The sequence below is a fragment of the Haliotis rufescens genome, unplaced genomic scaffold (genome assembly GCF_023055435.1).
Source record: "Haliotis rufescens isolate VD_foot unplaced genomic scaffold, xgHalRufe1.0.p SCAF_3, whole genome shotgun sequence".
Taxonomy (NCBI): Eukaryota; Metazoa; Mollusca; class Gastropoda; order Lepetellida; family Haliotidae; genus Haliotis; species Haliotis rufescens.
In genome coordinates this window covers 61,699,013-61,721,740 of record NW_025964001.1, presented here as the reverse complement: position 1 = coordinate 61,721,740, position 22,728 = coordinate 61,699,013, and the positions used below count along the sequence as shown (strand labels likewise).

The following is a 22,728-nucleotide window of genomic DNA, read 5'->3' as shown; positions in this document are numbered from 1 at the left end:
GTAATATAGCTGGAATATTGTTGAGTGCAGCGTTAAACAACATTCACTCACTGTCATAATGCCAGAGAAGAAGAGTCCAGCTAGGCAGTGTCATTATTGAATTACTGAATGTAAAGGTAACATTTTCTTTAAATTTCCCCAATACCAGCTTTCATTTACAATTTTTTTATGACAAATTGTAAAGATTGTGAAAAGAGTATATTTGTTTACCCTTCTCAATTCTTATCAGTATCGTTTTGCTGTACCTTGTCCACAAATATACTCAGCACCATTGCGAAAGGGTCACCTAGGGTGTCACACATGAACAAATGCCAACAAGCTTCAACAGATCTGAGTATGTTAGCAATGTGATGATGAACTGTTGAAGAACATGTTGTTTATGCCTATGTCAGTCGCACTGATTGGGTGCCCTTTTGAAAGTGGAAAAATTGATGTTTATCTAAAACAATGAAAAGTGAAAGATTGAAGGGATTGAATAAGCTACCCAAAACACATGCCTGAATACAACCAGTGGTATAGCATTTGCATCTGCTATACATAACAAGTAACAGTTAATGTGGGTATAAAATGGTTCATTCCAGATGCCACTGAACTGCACACTTGGAAGTTGAAAATGCAATGCTTTTTAATACTTTTATCTCGGACTCTTTGCCTGGCCCATGTGCCTGTCTATAGGAACATCTGCCAAGGCCACTAGGGAGGGTGCTAGTGATAATTTGTTTTACAGCATTCAGGAATATTTGGGGTACTATCAGCGCCTATGATCCATGCTATCAGGTAACAGACCCGTGAAGATTCCAGGGTAGAATAGGTCTTCAGCAACCCATGCTTGCCGTAAAAGTGACTATGCTTGTCGTAAAAGGCGAGTGACGGGATCGGGTGGTCAGGTTCGCTGACTTGGTTGATGCATGTTGTCGATCCCAATTGCGTGGATCGATGCTCATGATATTAATCACTGGATTGTCTGTTCCAGACTCGATTATTTACAGACCGCCGTCATATAGCTGAAATATTGCTGAGTGCGGGCGTTAACAACAAACCAACCAACAAACAACTATCAGGTAACATGTCATACCATTGCCAAAATTAAACCTGGTTCCCACCTAATCCTTATCTGTCGATCTTCATATCTTGCTCCAGAATCCCCAAAAGGCAGCTTGCTGATGAAACAAAATCAGAATGGGAACCAATAGAGAACATGGGCTTTATTTACAAAATGTAAAACAGATGAAAAAAGCAGCACATTTCCATTCATTACACCTGATGTCATGCAAGTTACTTTCCTATTACAAGCATAGCAGCAGTAACACCGCAGCAAGGCACAATATGCAACATAAAGTGATCGTACCTCAGCCCTGCCAAGATTCGTTGATCATTAGTTTAAATCTGATCAGGATTAATTAGTCAGGGTCCTACCAGTGCTAACATCTAATGTTGGGCTTTCCTAACACATTAAGCGAGATGGAATGAAATGGGGTTTAACATCGTGCTCAAGATTATTGCACTCAACCCTCATGGTGCCTGGCCATCAGCTGGCTTTGCCTACCACTCAATGCCGCACTGTGAAGACATTGATGTTCAAAAACGTATACATTGTATCAAAAGTGTAACAACATTCTTATTTCTTGCACAGTGTAACCAAATTTGTAAAACATTCAACTCAAGTTGATCATCTTTCCAACAGTTTCTAAATTCAGCAAATCCAACAGATCTATGCACTGCCTAGCCTTCGCTAAAAGTGCCGGTATTGTAAGTTTCCTACTTTTCTTCATTAATTGAAATATAGAAACACCGAATGTGGCAACTAAAGTCAAGTAAGTCCCCTTGTTTGAAATGTAAATGACCAAAAATTCATATCATTGCAAAGTACATATCCTAATGATAACATTTATTTCAAAGTATACATTCACTGAGTGACAGCATGTCTGTCTGTCTGTATCTCTGCTTGTACTTGTCTGGACTAATATCCCTTTTACAGTGCTAGCCCATTGAGATACCATGCCGCAGTTTAAACATGGATACCCTACTCAGACACAGTATACTGACTCCAAGCCAACCAGTCCTTGTTTTAGCCCCTTGATGCCGAGTGCCAGACAGGGTAACAACAAGTACCATCTGTTAAGTCTTTTGGTATGACCTCAGCCATTTAAGGAGAGTTGATTGTTTGTACGCTATATGTGTACAATCGGAACCTTTTTTTTAAATTTTTTTTTTAGGTTTGTTGGATGGGGTGAGTGGGGGTGGAGAATGTTATCATGTGTACAATCAACAATCAAAAACCTCAGTGTAATAGGTGTGTGGCTGCTTGTACTTGTCCGGACTGATGCCGATTTATAGTGCTAGCACACTGAGATACCATGCCGCAGTTTAATATCAATACCCCACTCAGACACAGTATACTGATTCCGAGCCGACCAGTCCCTGTTTTCAGTCCCTTAATGCCGAGCGCCAGGCAAGGTAACAACAAATACCACCTTTTAACGTCTTTTGGTATGACGCAGCCGGGAATCAAACCCGGGACCTTCCACACTCTGGGCTGACGCTCTACCACTAGACCCAGAGGTGGTCTGTAGTGTAATAACATGTCCACAACATATGGTGTTTTAAGAAACTCCTTTGGTGCAATAATCATGATCATGTTGATGAAGTAATGTCAGGAGCATATTGCACTGATGTTACCATGGTTACTCCCTCAAGGAAGCTTTCACTACTTCTTCATTTCTTCCATACGGAACATGGGGGTGGAACATGGTTTATAACTAAATCTAAATGGCAATTGGAAAGACAATGCATATAAACAGTGTGATCGGTTGGGGGTCAATATGTAGAGAATATCATATGAGTGTTCATGTCACGATGTTTACGACACAAGAGACTAGAGTGACTAAATTCTGGTATTTCCCGAGCGAGAATATAATGTTCTATTTATTACCGAAGAAGATGTCTACATACAGAGTCAAAGTTTAGCATTTACCTATTAGGATACAAGTCACAACAGCAGCGGAACCACAATTTTTCAAATGACGTCTACAATCTCCAGCTATGACGTCATGTCAACAATGCCGTCCGGATGACAGAAACAATACACTGTTGTCTCGTGACGTGATATGACCCAAGGGCATATATGATTTTTATGAACCCCGATGTGTTTGAACTTGTAGATAATAAATGAGTCATGATACGATACATATCAAAACAGTTAATTTGCACCTTTTTGTATGAAATTCAAATGTTTCATGTGGCTTGGCTAAAATAGGTTCATGAATAGCTAATCTATGCTGGTTCCAACAGCATTATGTAATCAGATGTGGCATACTGTTTTGTGATTGGCGGTTAGGTGATGCTGCTCCGATTTGTTATCAGGCCAGGTTATTACAAACTTCAAACCGGTGAACACTTTTTGAAAACTGATTTAGAATTATAACATGAATGGATGCATGAGTAGACGTATCATGTACCATATCAGGTGAAATTTCTCAATTAATCGCTACACCTATAGTGGTCAATAATATCCCAGACTTATCACTGGGGCAGCAGGTCTACTTGAGCCTGGGACATGGGAAGTGTAAGTTGATACTAAAATATGGAATGTTTACGCATCACGTCCCGCATGACACACAACCAACAAAGATTGTACTGAAGTCCTGTGGAAAAAATTGAGTTGTATTGACAAATTTGAAAACATTTTAAAAATGTTAAAATCTTAAATACTTGAGATCAATCAAAATACAAATGTTTGCTATGAAACAATATCATCATTACCTGCTCCATTGGGACAATTATATATACATGTTTCATATATACACATATATATACATACATGTTTCATATATACATATAGAGAATCTCACCCGAGTGTCTTTTGATATCAAATATATCAACACGAGTTGATAAAAGTGGTAAAACTCCGAGGCTTCCCGAGACACTCGGTAACGCGGGTGACATTTTATCTATATCATCCAATATCATTCTTCCAACTTTTTCAGTTTGAAGACAATGCCTACAATGTAGATATTGCTCCATCTCACACAAGCGATACCTCCTGTGGGACCCAGTTTTGGATGATAAATATAAATATACAGATCCTTGTCCATTCTGAATCAATGCAGTTGACATTAGGATTGGCTGAAACAAAATGAAGAAATTGTTTTCAAGCAAACACATTTTTAAACTGGTGCCTGTCAGCATGTTATAATCTGCATCCCACTTCCATCTCAGCCAAGACAGCGAACATCAGTAACAGGAGCAGGAGGAGAGATCACTTCTGTATTCCCACTGGTTGCCATAAAAACCAGCACAGCTGAAGCCCCCCGGGCCCTTCCAGCCAAAGTCTGGTCCAGTGATCACATAGTCCGGGACCAGGTTAGAGAACTGCAACAAGGAGTAGAGCCAACAGCAGTTAGCAGTGTGTCAGCAGCAATCAGCAGTGTGTCAGCAGGAGTCTGCACTAGTAAACACTAGTTAGCACTAGTCAGCAGGAGTCTGCACTAGTTAGCAGGAGTATGCATTAGTTAGCAGGAGTCTGCATTAGTTAGCAGGAGTCTGCACTAGTTACCCGGGGTCTGCAGTAGTAAGCACTAGTTAGCAGGAGTATGCATTAGTTAGCAGGAGTCTGCATTAGTTAGCGGGAGTCTGCACTAGTTAGCAGGAGTCTGCATTAGTTAGCAGGAGTCTGCACTAGTTACCCAGAGTCTGCACTAGTAAGCACTAGTTAGCAGGAGTATGCATTAGTTAGCAGGAGTCTGCACTAGTTAGCAGGAGTCTGCATTAGTTAGCAGGAGTCTGCACTAGTTACCCAGAGTCTGCACTAGTAAGCACTAGTAAGCACTAGTTAGCAGGAGTCTGCATTAGTTAGCAGGAGTATGCATTAGTTAGCACTAGTTAGCAGGAGTCTGCACTAGTTAGCAATAGTTAGCAGGAGTTTGCACTAGTTAGCAGGAGTCTGCACTAGTTAGCAGGAGTCTGCATTAGTAAGCACGAGTCTGCATTAGTAAGCACTAGTTAGCAGGAGTCTGCACTAGTTAGCAGTAGTTAGCAGGAGTCTGCACTAGTAAGCAGAAGTCTGCATTAGTTAGCAGAAGTCTGCATTAGTTAGCAGAAGTCTGCACTAGTTAGCAGGAGTCTGCAATAGTTAGCACTAGTTAGCAGGAGTTTGCACTAGTTAGCAGGAATTTGCACTAGTTAGCAGGAGTCTGCAATAGTTAGCACTAGTTAGCAGGAGTTTGCACTAGTTAGCAGGAATTTGCACTAGTTAGCAGGAGTCTGCAATAGTTAGCAGGAGTCTGCATTAGTAAGCACTAGTTAGCAGGAGTCTGCACTAGTTAGCACTAGTCAGCAGGAGTCTGCACTAGTTAGCAGGAGTCTGCTCTAGTTAGCGGGATTATGCACTAGTCAGCAGGAGTCTGCACTAGTTAGCAGAAGTCTGCAATAGTTAGCAGGAGTCTGCACTAGTTAGCAGGAGTCTGCACTAGTTAGCAGGAGTCTGCTCTAGTTAGTGGGATTATGCACTAGTTAGCAGGAGTCTGCAATAGTTAGCACTGGTTAGCAGGAGTCTGCAATAGTTAGCAGTAGTTAGCTGGAGTATGCACTAGTTAGCACTAGTCAGCAGGAGTCTGCACTAGTTAGCAGTAGTTAGCAGGAGTCTGCACTAGTAAGCAGTAGTTAGCAGGAGTCTGCACTAGTAAGCAGAAGTCTGCACTAGTTAGCAGAAGTCTGCACTAGTTAGCAGGAGTCTGCACTAGTTAGCGGGAGTATGCACTAGTCAGCAGGAGTCTGCACTAGTTAGCAGTAGTTAGCAGGAGTCTGCTCTAGTTAGCGGGATTATGCACTAGTTAGCAGGAGTATGCACTAGTTAGCACTAGTCAGCAGGAGTCTGCTCTAGTTAACAGTAGTTACCAGGAGTCTGCTCTAGTTAGCAGTAGTTAGCGGGAGTCTGCACTAGTAAGCAGTAGTTAGCAGGAGTCTGCTCTAGTTAGCAGTAGTTAGCAGGAGTCTGCACTAGTTAGCAGTAGTTAGCAGGAGTCTGCACTAGTTAGCAGTAGTTAGCGGGAGTCTGCACTAGTAAGCAGAAGTCTGCACTAGTTAGCAGAAGTCTGCACTAGTTAGCAGGAGTCTGCACTAGTTAGCGGGAGTATGCACTAGTTAGCACTAGTCAGCAGGAGTCTGCACTAGTTAGCAGTAGTAAGCAGGAGTCTGCTCTAGTTAGCAGGAGTATGCACGAGTTAGCAGGAGTATGCACTAGTTAGCACTAGTCAGCAGGAGTCTGCACTAGTTCGCAGTAGTTAGCAGAAGACTGCACTAGTTAGCAGTAGTTAGCAGGATTGTCACACCATTGTTTGCAGATTTTATTTGTTTTCTCCATACTGATTATAAAAAAACAAAGTTTAAAGTTAAGATAATTAATATAATCAGAATTGTATTAAACCTAAAATACCATAATGCAAAGATCTTTTTGCCCTTCTCAAACTTTCTTGTTAATAAGCCCTTTATACTTACTGGTGACCTTGCCATTGGTGGAATAGTAGGCGTGGCAAGGGAGATAATGTCCATCAATCCTTCTTTAGACAATCCCATGAGCACCAAGGCAAGATGGCGCCGACCATTAGGAGCCAGTGTGAGGACACCTGTCCGTTGCTCCGAGAACTTGCATTTCCCCAACCTCGCTGTTTCTCCAGAATCTGTCACACAGCAGAAAAGTTTCTCAGGACTACATTTCCCTTTTGTTAATAAGGTGTTTAAAACATACATGCCGCGAAGAGGACAAATAAACCATTAATACAGGATTCTTAAGCAATGTCTTTTTCATGTTGTCAAGTCTAAACAGACGACATGAGGTGGGTTTGATGTCTTAGCAACATCTGCTGCCTGGAAATCTGATGTCAGGAGGTTCTCTATGTATCTACAGACTCACCAAAGACAGACAGACCCAGTCCAGTAAGAGTCATGGACGTCAGGAGGTTCTCTATGTATCTACAGACTCACCCGAGACAGACAGACCCAGTCCAGTAAGAGTCATGGATGTCAGGAGGTTCTCTATGTATCTACAGACTCACCAGAGACAGACAGACCCAGTCCAGTAAGAGTCATGGACGTCAGGAGGTTCTCTATGTATCTACAGACTCACCCGAGACAGACAGACCCAGTCCAGTAAGAGTCATGGATGTCAGGAGGTTCTCTATGTATCTACAGACTCACCAGAGACAGACAGATCCCTTCTAGTAAGAGTCATGGACGTCAGGAGGTTCTCTATGTATCTACAGACTCACCAGAGACAGACAGACCCAGTCCTGTAAGAGTCGTGGATGTCAGGAGGTTCTCTATGTATCTACAGACTCACCAGAGACAGACAGACCCAGTCCTGTAAGAGTCGTGAATGTCAGGAGGTTCTCTATGTATCTACAGACTCACCAGAGACAGACAGACCCAGTCCAGTAAGAGTCGTGAATGTCAGGAGGTTCTCTATGTATCTACAGACTCACCAGAGACAGACAGACCCAGTCCTGTAAGAGTCATGGATGTCAGGAGGTTCTCTATGTATCTACAGACTCACCAGAGACAGACAGACCCAGTCCAGTAAGAGTCGTGAATGTCAGGAGGTTCTCTATGTATCTACAGACTCACCAGAGACAGACAGACCCAGTCCTGTAAGAGTCATGGATGTCAGGAGGTTCTCTATGTATCTACAGACTCACCAGAGACAGACAGACCCAGTCCAGTAAGAGTCGTGGATGTCAGGAGGTTCTCTATGTATCTACAGACTCACCAGAGACAGACAGACCCAGTCAGTAAGAGTCATGGATGTCAGGAGGTTCTCTATGTATCTACAGACTCACCAGAGACCGACAGACCTAGTCCAGTAAGAGCCATGGATGTCAGGAGTTTCTCTATGTATCTACAGACTCACCAGAGACAGACAGACCCAGTCCAGTAAGAGTCGTGGATGTCAGGAGGTTCTCGTTGGGACTTCCCAGGAGAATTATGTTTCTCTTGTCTACCATGTCAGGGGTGACATCGGTGTCACGTACAATACTGGCGGTGGTGTCGGATGTCAGGTAGAACTGGTTAGCGATGTAGACAGCTGACGTCAAAAGCGTGTGGCTTTTCATCATTGACCCTTGGGTACCTGAGGCATGATTTTGCCATGGAAAATTATGTTTTATCTATTTTAACTATTTTATCAAATATATTGTTCTAGTCATGCTAAATCACATAAACATATAAAAACAATATGTACCTAAACAATCAACACTCAAGTCAATATAACTTGCTTTGCATTTTTGTAGGTGACCAAAATAATGTCTGAGGCAGTTCACTATTTTGACATGGCTTTGCATGTGTTTGTGATAGATACCACGAGTTGAGTAGGACACATTCACCTTTTGGCGAAAGGTGTTGAGTAGTTGAGTAGGATACGTTCACCCTTTGGCGAACACCTGGTGTCATCACTATTTGATAACAATTCATAAACACATGCAAATAATATAGTCAGAATCGTACAATGGATTTCTTATGATTATGGAAAGGGTTTCGTTGCTTTTATTACATAGCAATGTTCCACCCATCAGCTTGTACATCATCAGGTCTGGACCAAGAAACCAGTGATTAAAGCATGACCAACAACAGCCGCCATCTTGGAACCATTCCGCACATTCGGACACAGAGCCTGACCATCCCATCCCCACTTGACAACAAAGTACTGGGGAACAGATATCTTCCCTGCAATCCCGCCAGAGGGCCAACTGTAAGGGGTGTGGTATGGTAGGGCATGCCAACCTTTTGCAAACAACCTGTGAAGATCCGGGGTAGAATAGGTCTTCAGCAACCCATGCTTGACGTAAAAGGCGACTGTGCTTGTCGTAAGAGGCGACTAACGGGATCAGGTGGTCAGGCTCGCTAACTTGGTTGAAGCATGTCATCGATCCCAATTGTGTTGATCGATGCTCATGATATCAACCACTGGATTGTCTGGTCCAGACTCGATTATTTACAGACCGCAGTCATATACCTGGAATATTGCTGAATGCGGCATAAAACAACAAACCAACAAACTAGGGCTGGGACGGGTAACTCGGGTACTCGGGTCGGGTGGGTCCTGAGTAGGACCCGGGTACCCACATGACTACACGGACCCGTGGTTAGTCACGTAACATACTGTTTAATGACATTAACAATAAAACTCAATGGTTACACTACAAGTATAGCACTTTCTCACTATGCAGGCATCCGTTCTGACTTTTATATGTTCAAGTAAGGATAAAGCGTCTATCAACTGCAGATTATACATGATCAGATTGTTTTATACAAGTATCTAAATAGTTTTTGCCAGGGCTGCGGTAAAACAATTCCCATTCGTACATTTTGTACCCAACTCTTGAGACCTATAGCGGGTATCTGGGTAGGGCCGGGTAATAGGGTGGCAGGTACCCAGGTAGTAAATTTTGACTCGTCCCAGCCCTACAACAAACCAACCAACCTTTTGCGAACACCTGGTGTCGTCACTGATTTTCAGTGCTCCGTTTATATCATGTTCACAGCTATTACGACAAATGGAATCTGTTTTGTCAGATAATCAAGAATGGTTATTCTCTGGCATTGACATTTTATATCAATTCTTCATAGAGCATAATGTGACAAGAGAACATCATGAAATGTGCACGCTTGTTTCTTTCAAAAGGCAGACAACCTTCTGCAAAAATCATAATTTGTAATGTTACCTCTCTCCTCGCAAGCCCCAGCGTAATGATGTGTTAATTGTTGCCTCACCTACAATGATCAAAAACTGGCGCTCTGCCACTCTCCTGGCAGGCCCTAGGTTGTCCGGGCCTCTCTCACGTCTCTCGTACACGCTGCGATGAACGAACTCCCACTCCCCTGCAAACCAGACAGACAGATTGCAGTGAACGGTATACATTAAAAGTAACATAGAGCCACACATCTGTGAAAGGAAATTTACCTACACAGCTGTGTTACAAAGACACTGATGCATAGTTTTGTTAAATTATGAGTTCAGTTTCCATTGATGAAGTAGGATAATTTGGGGCACTCTGGAAATGTCAAATGAGTGAGTGAGTGAGTGAGTGAGTGAGTGAGTGAGTGAGTGAGTGAGTGAGTGAGTGAGTGAGTGAGTGAGTGAGTGAGTGAGTGAGTGAGTGAGTGAGTGAGTGAGTGAGTGAGTGAGTGAGTGAGTGAGTGAGTGAGTGAGTGAGTGAGTGAGTGAGTGAGTGAGTGAGTGAGTGAGTGAGTGAGTGAGTGAGTGAGTGAGTGAGTGAGTGAGTGAGTGAGTGAGTGAGTGAGTGAGTGAGTGAGTGAGTGAGTGAGTGAGTGAGTGAGTGAGTGAGTGAGTGAGTGAGTTAGTTAGTTAGTTAGTTAGTTAGTTAGTTAGTTAGTTAGTTAGTTAGTTAAATAGTTAGTTAGTTAGTTAGTTAGTTAGTTAGTTGTGGCCCACCCCCCACCACCGCAAAAAAAAAATGGTTTCAAGAGATAATCTCAACACAAATCCATGACCCAAACAGAATTACCTACCATGTCTGTACGGCCTTATTCATCTCAGCTTGAAATCAGCTTCCTACCTACTTTCACATTGATTTCTAACAGTTTTGCTAGTGTCTTAAAATATGCAGGTGATGAGGGCAAAATATATTTGCCCAGGAATAATATGACTCACAGACCAAACAGCAATCATGGAATGAATTGGGTTTAACCAGTACCTAAGCCGTATCATAGTTTACCATTTCAGTGAAACCCAAAGGCATTGGCCAACAATTCAAGTACAATAAACGGAGATCATTTTGGATTTGAAGCCATGACCCGCAGATCCTAGCATTGGATCCTAAACAGGTGCCCCGATATCCGATAGAATGACCACATATTGATGGTGCAGGAATTCAATGTTCATGGAGGAACTATTCATCCAATCCACAGTCATGACAATGGGTTTGGGGGATTCCCTGTAGTAATCCTCACCATCAATCCAGGACAAGTGACTGTCTTCATTCTTGGCCATCTCTGCTAACATGTCTCTGTCCACCGTGAAGTCTCCATCAAGCTACATCAAACAAGACAAGGTATCAGTTACTCACTCACTTCACATGACACAAGACCTGTGAACATCCAGGTTAGAATAGGTCTTCAGTAACCCATGCTGGCCGTAAAAGGCGACTATGCTTGTCGTAAGAGGCGACTAATGGGGTCAGGTGGTCAGGCTCTCTGACTTGGTTGATGCATGTCATCGATCCCAAGTGTGTGGATCAATGCTTATTATATCAATCACTGGATTGTCTGGTCCAGACTTGATTATTTACACACCTGTGAAGTATTGACAATGTAGCATGTCTGGACTCTGAACTACTTTAATAGTGTTTAACGCCACATTCAGCAACATTCTAGCTATGTGACGGCAGTGTGTAAATGATCAAGTCTGGACGAAACAATACAGTGATTGATATCATGAGCATCGATCTACGCATTTGGGATACGATGACATTAAGGATGAACCAACAGATGAATGAAAGAAAGAAAAGACAAACAAAGACCCCCACCTTTATCTCACAATGTTATTTATGTAAGTTTGTTTGTTTATTTGTTTGTTTGTTTAGCAATGTTCCACCCACATGACCGGTCTGTAAATATTCGAATCGGACCAGACAATCAAGTGACTGACATCATGAGCATCGATCCATGCAATTGGGTGGGATATGATGACATGCACATACCAAGTCAGCGAGCCTGACCACTCGATCCCATTAGTCGCCTCTTACGACAAGCATAGGTTGCTAAATATATGAAAACTCTGGCCTCTCTCTCTTAATTACTTGACTCCCATGGCTTACATAAACTGATGACCTCTTAAAAGTAATGCAGTTTGGGTAAAGATAGAGTTTTACATCAATTCCCATGCTAACTTGCTTTGAATTATTTAATCACTGAAATGAGAAATGGGAAGGGGAGAAAGGATGTTCTCAAAATTGTAATTTTTTTATTGACAGATCCATAGGCCAAGCAAATCAATTTGAATAAAAACTCACCCTGATAAATCTTTCCATCCAATGAACTTTTCTCTGTTTGGGCTCCTTAATTCTAAACCTCCACACATTCCTAGTTGTCAGGTGAACAGTATTTCCTGACACTCTGCCCTCCACAGTACTCAGTCTGTATGGGACGAGTTGACTCAGAATTCTCACCCCCCTTAAACCCTCGCCAAAAGCAGGGTTGACTGTCGTCAGTGTGAACTGATCTTCAGCTGCATGCTGGGAGTATTTATTCTCGCCTGAGTCCTCGCCACAGTCATCGTCATCCGTGGAACAACTCCTGCTGTTCAGATGAGAGGTGATGTGCCTGGACTTGAAGTCACGCAGCTGCTGGTCGTTGACCACGCCACCATCGTTCGTCTCCCTGGCATAGAAAGTAGGGCATCCTGAGTCACAAGCATTAATTACTGTGATAATGTATGGTGCTGGTTCACTTAAAGGGAAACTTGACTTGCGTTAACTGGCACTCCCAGCAATTTAATTCTAGTCATTAATGAGAAAAGTCTGCTTGTCTAAAACTGAAACTGAATGATATATACAACTCAAATTTTGATAGTGATGACATGTCATTCTATAAAGAACACACTTGACCCCAAACACACAACCCATCAGACACACCGTGCATCTCCCAAACCCCAAGACACCCAACCCATCTCACCACATGTGACCAAGGACACCCCCTTCGCCAACATGTTCACCAAGACACCTAACCCATCTCACCTCATGTCCCCCACCCCCCCCAAGACACCCCACCCGTCCCCTACCCCCCAAGACTCCCCATCCATCTCACCACGTGTCCCACACCCACCAAGACAACCCGCCCTTCTCACCACGTGTCCCCCAACCACCAAGACACCCAACCCATCTCACCACATGTGACCAAGGACACCCCCTTCGCCCACATGTTCACAAAAAAAAAACACCCATCTCACCACATGTCCCATACCCCCCAAGACTCCCCGCCCGTCTCACCACGTGTCCCCCACCCACCAAGACAACCTGCCCGTCTCACCACGTGTCCCCCACCCACCAAGACACCCTGCCCGTCTCACCACGTGTCCCCCACCCACCATGACAACCCGCCCATCTCGCCACGTGTCCCCCACCCACCAAGACACCCCACCCGTCCCCTACCCCCCGAGACTCCCCACCCATCTCACCACGTGTCCCCCACCCACCAAAACAACCTGCCCGTCTCACACGTCCCTTACCCACCAAGACACCCCACCCATCTCACCACGTGTCCCCCACCCACCAAGACAACCTGCCCGTCTCACCACGTGTCCCCCACCCACCAAGACACCCCACCCATCTCACCACGTGTCCCCCACCCACCAAGACACCCCACCCGTCTCGCCACGTGCTCCCACCCACCAAGACAACCTGCCTGTCTCACCACGTGTCCCCCACCCACCAAGACACCCCACCCATCTCACCACGTGTCCCCCACCCACCAAGACAACCCGCCCGTCTCACCACGTGTCCCCCACTCACCAAGACACCCAACCCATCTCACCACGTGTCCCCCACCCACCAAGACAACCTGCCCGTCTCACCACGTGTCCCCCACCCACCAAGACACCCTGCCCGTCTCACCACGTGTCCCCCACCCACCAAGACACCCTGCCCGTCTCACCACGTGTCCCCCACCCACCAAGACACCCACCCGTCTCACCACATGTCCCCCACCCACCAAGACACCCCACCCGTCTCACCACATGTCCCCCACCCACCAAGACACCCCGCTCGTCTCACCACGTGTCCCCCACCCACCCAGACGCCCTGCCTGTCTCACCACATGTCCCCAAGACACCCCACCCGTCTCACCACGTGTGCCCCACCCCCCAAGACACCCCATCCGTCTCACCACGTGTCCCCCACCCCCCAAGACACCCCATCCGTTTCACCACGTGTCCCCCACCAACCAAGACACCCCGCCCTTCTCACCAAGTGTCCCCCACCCCCCAAGACACCCCATCCGTCCCCTACCCAAGACACCCCATCCGACTCACCACGTGTCCCCCACCCCCCAAGACATCCCGCCCGTCTCACCACATGTCCCCCACCCACCAAGACGCCCTGCCTGTCTCACCACATGTTCCAAGACACCCCATCCGTCTCACCACGTGTGCCCCACCCCCCAAGACACCCCATCCGTCTCACCACGTGTCCCCCACACCCCAAGACACCCCATCCGTCCCCTACCCCCCAAGACACCCCATCCGACTCACCACGTGTCCCCCACCCACCAAGACACCCGCCCGTCTCACCAGGTGTCCCACCACCAGTGCTCCTTGCCAGCCAGCTCGGTGTAGTTGACCGGCACTCGGTACTCCTGCAGCAGACGGTACATCCGCCGCACGAAGAAGGGGTGGACAGTCCGGTCACCACCCCCAATACGGGCCAACACCGGGACGTGCTGGAATGAATTCATATCACCTTGAAACGTACCCTGCCATCATCTATCAATGTTTGCATACATATTTCAATAGTTCACAGGTAAATTCAGTCAGGGAACAATGGCTCCCATGAATCACAATCTCATTAAAATCAGAACCTTTTCTCCTATACCTGTCTAGGTAAACATAGAAGGCTGAGTCAGGTGAGTCCTCATCTTCCCGAGGCAAGGGCGTTAACTGACTACAAAAGTCCAGTTTCCACCCTTGCCGAACTACGCTGGAATTTCATGGCTCGACCGCAGTGCCACTGACTTACGAGTTATGTCCCTTCTATGTCCCTCACTTGCATTTGCTTCAAACAAAATGGTGGTGCCCAGTCGAGGCAATCAGATTGATAATCAAGATCTATATTGTAATAAAACAGGTCTTACCTCGCGAAGTGCATCAAAGAAGTGATTAAAAACATGGAAAGATTTGGAAAATCTTTGTCGATGCCCAGTAGACGGTACACATGCTATGCAAATCTTTCAGTCGATCGAAATCTTCACATTGAAATCATCGCACCTGATGTCTAGTTCGTTGCGTGATTTTGCCAAAATGTAACTCCGGAATTCCAGCCTAGTTTAGCAACGGTGGAAAAAGGACTTTTATAGTCAGTAAACTCCCTTGCCTTGGGAAGATGGTGGACCCTGACCAACGAAAACCGGCACAGAACACAAATATACCCGCCATAGTAACCCTTTTGGGAGTAGATAGCATGGCCTCACAAATGACAGGATGAATAACATATCCACAACAATATTATAGCCCAGCATCATATTTTCCTTGATGATATTTGTTTTCATGATGCAGAAATAAGATATGCTTGTCTGAATGTTTTGCTCAAGTGTACCGAGAATTTAGAAGACTCAACACTGATCAGAAAGTCGCCCTTATACGACCTCCTTGGGATGAGGTGAGGTGAAATTGGCTTTAATATCCTGTTCATGATTACTACCCTTATATAGCGATGTGCTTCACATGTGTGTGTCTTTTGGTATGACACGACTGGGGATCAAACCACCTACTTTCCACTCTTGGGGCAGACGCTATATCCACTAGACCATGGAGGCGGTCACTATGGAGGTGACCTCACATTTTTATGCAGAGAGGTTTCATATCGGAGCCAATGATCGGATTTTAATAAGATTGTATCAATCATAGACAAATTCAGCATTCCAAAATGGAACATATCCTTTCCATGGTCATACTAGGATAAAATGCATCAATCTTGTAGCCCTGGTATAACTGTCATCTTGGAAAAAGCTATCAGCATATTAAAACCCTCTCAAGCGACACATTTTTTTCAGTGACTCTATGGACAAGCATAGTTGCCATTTACAGCAAGCATAGGTTGCTTAAGACCTATTCTCTACCCGGGATCTTCACGGGTTCCAAGCAATGATGTTGGTTGTTTGTTGTTTTAATGCCTCACTCAGCAATATTCCAGCTATATGATGGCGGTTTGTAAATAATCCAGTCTGGACCAGACCATCCAGTGATTAACATCATGAGCATCAATCTACACAATTGGGACACGATAAAATTCATCAGCCAAATCACCAAGCCTGACAACCCGATCTCATTAGTCGCCTCTTACGACAAGCACGGGCATCTTTCCGAGGCAAGGTGTTAACTGACTATGAAAGTCCAGTTTCAACCCTTGCCGAACTAAGCTGGAATTTCCAGGTTCAATCGTAGCGCCACCAGTGGCTATTACGACTTATGTCCCTTCCGTGTCCCTCTTATTGACCAATAAGATTCCATCGCACAGATCGCTCTGGACGATAATCAAGAGCTATATTGTAATAAAATGGGTCTCACCCCACGAAGTGCATCAAATCATTTGAGCACCTGGATTAAAAACATGAAAATATTTGCAACATATCTGTTGACGCCAAGTTGGCGGTACACATGCTTTGCAAATCCTGCAGTCGACTGAAATCCTCACTTTGAAATCCATGTTGTTTACGAAGTGGATGTCTAGTTCGATACGCAATATGTTTTTTTTACTATGCATGGACTCGTTGGTCCAGGCAAAAAATACTCCAGAATTCCACCCTAGTTCAGCAAGGGTGGAAACTGGACTATTATAGTCAGTTAACTCCCTTCGGCTTTAACAAAAAGAAAAGAATTACTTCTCAGGCAATTGCTTTTGAAAATATAGTGCGGGCGGGCATTGTTTGTTTGTTTTTTTGTTGTGCAAACTAGTATATTACCAATTAAACAGCTGTGTCACCACATAAACAGTTGTGTTCAATCAACCTGGGAAAGGGCCTCCCTACATAAACGTATTCCTTGATGAGTAACATATGGGAATACAGTATCTGACTACCGTTGGACTTGGAATATTTAAGGATTTTTATTTAAAAAATGGAAATAAAAACGAAATGTGCAGCAAACTTTGTGATAATGCGGGCGGTGCCTGAGAACCAAGACTATTAGTTTTTTTAGTCTTGCCTCAGGGAGATGAAGATGAAGATGAAGACCTATTCTACCCTGGATCCTGTTATTCACTCTCACGGCAAGCATAGTCGCCTCTCACGGCAAGCATAGTCGCCTCTCACGGCGAGCATAGTCGCCTCTCACGGCGAGCATAGTCGCCTCTCACGGCGAGCATAGTCGCCTCTCACGGCGAGCATAGTCGCCTCTCACGGCAAGCATAGTCGCCTCTCACGGCAAGAATAGTCGCCTCTCACGGCAAGCATAGTCGCCTCTCAAGGCAAGCATAGTCGCCCTTCACGGCAAGCATAGTCGCCTCTCACGGCAAGCATAGTCACCTCTTACGGCAAGCATGGGTTGCTCAAGACCTATTCTACCCCAGATCCTCACGGGTAAGACAGAGGCCCTAACTTCAGGTCGGCCTTGCTATGGTGTATGTTCTATTCTTGACTTCCCACAATGCCCTGTAGGTCATTACCTGAAGATTGGAGACATGTCTGTCAGCATCGTTCTCCCCAATACATGCCTCCATGACGGCCTTGACCGCTGGGTCAGTATGACTGGTTGACAGGTCATGTCTGAAATGAAGCGAGAGAGTCAACATCGCAATGCACAGTATCATAAATATATCATGTCCGTTTGACATGTGATGAAATCCCAAACCGATGCAAGTCTCAGATGTTTACCACTTTGATGAAACCCATAAGCACAGAACTCACGATCCTAAGTTTCTTGCACACCAAAGGGACACAACTCTGCAGAATAAATTGTGGCACCTCAGAAGAAAAGGCAAACTTGTGCTCCGAACTGTTCAAAAAAAAAGACTTAATTGTTTATTATCCAGAGCTACGAAGTGAAAGGGGAATATAGGAATGGGTGCTGTCCAACCGTCCTTCCGTCACGTTTTGTTACCGGAGCAGAACTAAAAACCCATGAGAGATATCTTAACCAAACTTGGCACATAGATAGATCTTGTGGTGAACTGGTGCCTTTTGATAGTTTGGGGTATTTCAAAAATTTATTTTTCAAATTTCCAAAGCGACAACTTTGACTTAGATTGAAAATGGTGGTAGTGCTGGCTTCCTGAGCCAATCTTGAAACCCGTTAATAGTTTGGGGTATTTCAAAAATTTATTTTTCAAATTTCCAAAGCGACAACTTTGACTTAGATTGAAAATGGTGGTAGTGCTGGCTTCCTGAGCCGATCTTGAAACCCGTTAATATTTCTTGCCTTGCACAAAACCAGACATAGTGGCAGGGGATATGATTATTCCATGCTTGTTTGAAAAGATAAATCTGGTAATTATGTTGAAAGTGTCTCCTCACTTGAAGAACAGGTTGCTGTCTCCGTACTCCTCCTTCTTAATCCAGCCCGCCAGGGACACTAGGGCCAGCGCCCGGTCAGGGAAGTGGGTCGCCAAGTGCCACGCCCCGTGACCCCCCATGGAGTGGCCTATCACAGAGGCATATATGATTTTATTCACTGGAAAGTCTACAGTCCATATTATGAGTTGTAGCAGCATCACGAGGGGTAGATGGGGTTTTATGTATTCCATGTTACGTTTTATACCACAAGCTGCAGGCAAGTGGTATCAAACTTAATGAGGGATGCATAAAACCCCATGTACCCCTCGTGATCCTGCTACAATGAATTTAACTTACCAACATGTTTTAAAATGACATTGTAAAAGAATTAAAACAAACTCAAAATTGATAGAAAACAGCTGTTCGATTGAGCAGAGATTAGCTTGTGCTATGTCACGTGACTTTCAATGACTCGGAAAAAGTGTGCGGCTTTTTGCATCGAAGTGGGGTATAAGGGATTTATTCTGCCTCTTAGAAATCCATGTGCAGCCTGTCTTCTGGTGGCGGGGTATAAGAGATTTATTCACCTGCTGAGAAATTTATTTCCCTCCAAGGCAGGATACGTAGTACTTAAAACAGATCATGTGGACCAGATCTCATCATTCTCACATGGAGGTATGATAAATGCTTTTGGACATATTTTGTGTCCAAAATAGTAAAATATTGTGTACATTTCTCGGTCTGGCACCTTTCCATGCTTGGTGAGATGCTGTTATAAAAGTTATTCCTTGACTATATGAGGGATGGGTGAAGTTACCTGCAAATATGACATGGTGTGGGTCTGCCTTGTCCTCTATCCAGGCCGAGTCGTGGACAATATCTGTCAGGGCAAACATGGCCGACATTGCTGTCAGTGCACCAGGCCCCTCCCAGTTGTGGGCTCCATGTCTGACAGGAAGTAAAAGAATTTGTGTGAACCTCACAGATGTGAACTCAAAGTCAAAAGTGAATGTGATCACATTAATCTATAACAAAATACCAAAATACAAGAAACATCATTGTTCCACATTCAATATGTTTATCACATATCAGAATGCATAATGCACATGATACAAGCAAACATGGCCGTGAAATGGGCAAAAAATATTTTTCCAATATAGCTGCCATGGATCTCAATACAATAATTAACAGCCCTTTATGCTTTCATCAAAGATGTCATCTTCCCGAGGCAAAGAGATATTTTGAAAATCTTTTCTTTTTTAATCAAGCTGTTCAAGTGATTTGATCCACGTTGTAGGGTAAGACCCATTTTATTATCGATTATGATCAGATCCTCTTGACTGGGCACCGCCATTTTGCAAATGCAAGCGATATGAGAAATTAAATCTGATTGGTCAGTAGGAGGGACATAGAAGGGAACATAACTTGTCATTGCCACTGGTTGCGCTATGATTGAGCCTGGAAATTCCAGTCTAGTTCAGCAAGGGTGGAAACTGGACTTTTATAGTCAGTTAACGCCCTTGCCTCAGGAAGATGAGAAGATGTCAACATGGTAAAACTTTACAACAGTTAAGGGGAGCTAAAAGGAGAATTTTATTTTGATACATAATATAAATTGTTCGGATTATGTCTCTACCTTGTAGGTGCTACAAGCCAAGCATGCTCAACTCCAAACTCGAACTCCTTGTCCACCATTTTCTTGTAACTGTCAGCCTGGTTTTGTGGTGGTACTGTCGTGCCATGAAGAGACAATACGATCGGACAGAGCTGGCCACTACATGATCTGATTGGTTGAACCGCTGCCCCATGCTGTATTGACCCGTCATGGTCCAAAAATGTGAACAGGAAAGACTCTCCTGCTTTGCGACATCGTATATTGAGCGGAAAGTTCTCTTCCCCCTCTGATGTGGATATGGCTATCTCAACTTCTATGTCCCGACAAGAAGATAATATTTTCGGAGATTTATTTATGATTTTAACATGGAAAGGCCTGATTTGCCCAGGTGCCAAAGCAAGTTCGTTTTTCAAAGGTTTCATTTCGAGCATCTCTCCTTCTGACTGGTCTGTGACCATCAAACGAAAATTTTTTACCCATCTGGTCGGATGATAATTTGCTACAGGTATAGAGATGTATCTGCCAAATATATTACCATTGTATAAGTCAGGAAGGAAGGTTGGGGCTAACACTTCAAAGTTTTTCGACATGGTTGTTAAAACACAGTTAAAAGTTGCCGATACCTTTGCCCTCAGCCTAATATGGAGTGAATGTATCCCTCGACTGAGACCGACGCCAAATGAAAATTTACTTCGATGATATAAATCCCCAACATACAACATCCCATCCACATACACAGAGCTTACGCCCATACACTGGACGATGAAATTTAAATGGTCTACATTGACGGCAAAATCTCCAACTATCCATCCCTGCCATTCAGTTATTCCCATCGACCCAAGCGAGCTCACAAGGTCATTCCAGTTGACCTTTGGTGTGACCTTTAACATTTGATCCTTCGACTTTTGGTGGTATGACATCCAATTCACTTCACCCTCTGGTACCAACTCAGAAAAGAATTTGCTCTCTTTACGAAAACGGTATTTTGAGACATTTCTTATTCCACCAAATGCCTCAATTGGATCTCCATCCAGTTCCATTTTGCCAATCACAAATGGTCCAATAAAATTCCAGTCTTTAATGAATGGCGTGTATTGTCCTGTGTATTTGTTGGCTTGTTTAAAGCATGCATTGATTTGGGAGGCTACTGGATCTTTCCTGAGAAGGTATATATTCCCAAGGACGGACCAAAGGAAACCATCGTCTGGGTAGTCCAAGAGATACTGGATGATGCAACGGGCTGTGCCATCATCCTGAAAATAGCAGAAAAAACAAGCATGAAATACTCATATCCCCTGCCCATATGACATTTCCAGTTGTGTGCAAGGAAAGAAATATTTACAGTCTTCAAGATCTGCTCCGGAAACAAGCACTACCACCATTTTCAGCCTAAGTCAGAGTCATTGTTATGGAAACTTGAAAAAATATTTTTTTTAAATCCCATACTATCAAAAGGCACCAGTTCAACACTAGGCCTATTTATGTGCCAAGTTTGGTTAAGATATCTTTCATGTTTTTTTAGCTCTTCTCCAGAAAAGAAAGTGATGGACAGATGGACAGCAGCCATTCCTATATCCCCTTTCCACTTTGAGGTGGGGAATAAAAAAGAAGTAATTTTCTGAATATCTCAGTGATGAAGACATCCACATGATTTGACAGAAATCTTCAAAGAGACAATAGTATACTCAGACCTCACTATACCATGTTATACTCAGACCTCACTATATCATGTTATACTCAGACCTCACTGTACCATGTTATACTCAGACCTCACTATACCATGTTACAATGATGCATAGATTGTAGCTCTAGTAACTGCGAAGATGATCTTACTTTCATTATTATATTCACACACCTGAGAGACAAGTCGTATATTCTCTAAGCTTCTGCGAGTCATCTTCTTCAGACTGCATTTAGCACCTTTCTTTGACAGACGTGTGTCTTCATTCTCTAAAAATTCCTTGTATGAAGTCTGAAAGCAGGGGTAGAATTAGTATATATATATATATATATATATATATATATATCAGACAGAAGGTCCAGATAGAAACCATGCATGTACCAGATTATCGTCTCTGGTCCACCAAAACCATTGAATTTTAAGGATATTTGTGTCAGGGACAAAATGAAACAACTATTTGTTTGTCAAAACTTACTGTCTCAAATAATTAATATTCTGACCAAACATGTACACACACACCCTCCTCCCCTTCCAAAGCAATGAGGGGGTGGTGGTGTAGCCTAGTGGTTAAAGCGTTAACTCGTCACGCCTAAGACCCGGGTTCGATTCCCGACATGGGTACAATGTGTGAAGCCCATTTCAGGTGTCCCCCGCCGTGATATTGCTGGAATATTGCTAAAAGCGGCGTAAAACCATACTCACTTACTTACTCAAAAGCAATGCCAAGGGTATATACATTTGGCTCAAAAGATTTGTTTATTGTTTTATGCGGCATTCAGCAATTTTCCAGCAATATTCCAGCAATATCATGGCTGTCTATAAATATCTGACTCTGGGCCAGACTAACCAATGGTTGATATTATGAGCAAATGCCCAGGTAAACAATAAAATAGTTGACGTCACATCCGTAAACAATGGAACAGACCTACTTAAAGCCTTTTTTCAGTTACTGCATTATGTCATGATGTGACAAGTGAATGTATGTCATAAAATGGGTTTTCTTACATTAGAATCCTTCTTTTTAGCTTCACAATTTATAATAAACATGAAAACAACAAAATACAAAATCTTCATCGTGTTGTGTTATTTACACGCTGGCCCCACATTCAGAGCTCCAAACAGGGCAGAGTATATTGCTCCATTGAATCTAATTTATATTGTACCCTGCAGAGAGTTTGCCCAAGAGCCGTTCACGATTGTCGTTAATAAACGGGTCAAATGA

The 22,728-nt window shown here is 43.8% G+C and overlaps 1 protein-coding gene across 1 annotated transcript; it reads right to left on the bottom strand.

The window, feature by feature from the left end:
• Window positions 1-3,150: 3,150 nt before the first annotated feature.
• LOC124132346 (uncharacterized secreted protein ARB_06907-like) lies at window positions 3,151-22,652 on the bottom strand. The gene is made up of 13 exons (XM_046496230.2): window positions 22,512-22,652; window positions 21,681-21,797; window positions 19,847-21,078; window positions 19,028-19,158; window positions 18,232-18,358; window positions 17,385-17,484; window positions 14,297-14,445; window positions 12,024-12,390; window positions 10,963-11,044; window positions 9,763-9,870; window positions 7,904-8,122; window positions 6,496-6,677; window positions 3,151-4,371 (listed from the first exon to the last, which is right to left on the bottom strand). Exons 1-13 carry the CDS (start codon window positions 22,578-22,580, stop codon window positions 4,234-4,236), a joined length of 3,021 nt encoding a protein of 1,006 aa, XP_046352186.2. The 5' UTR covers window positions 22,581-22,652; the 3' UTR covers window positions 3,151-4,233.
• Between the last annotated feature and the right edge of the window lie 76 nt (window positions 22,653-22,728).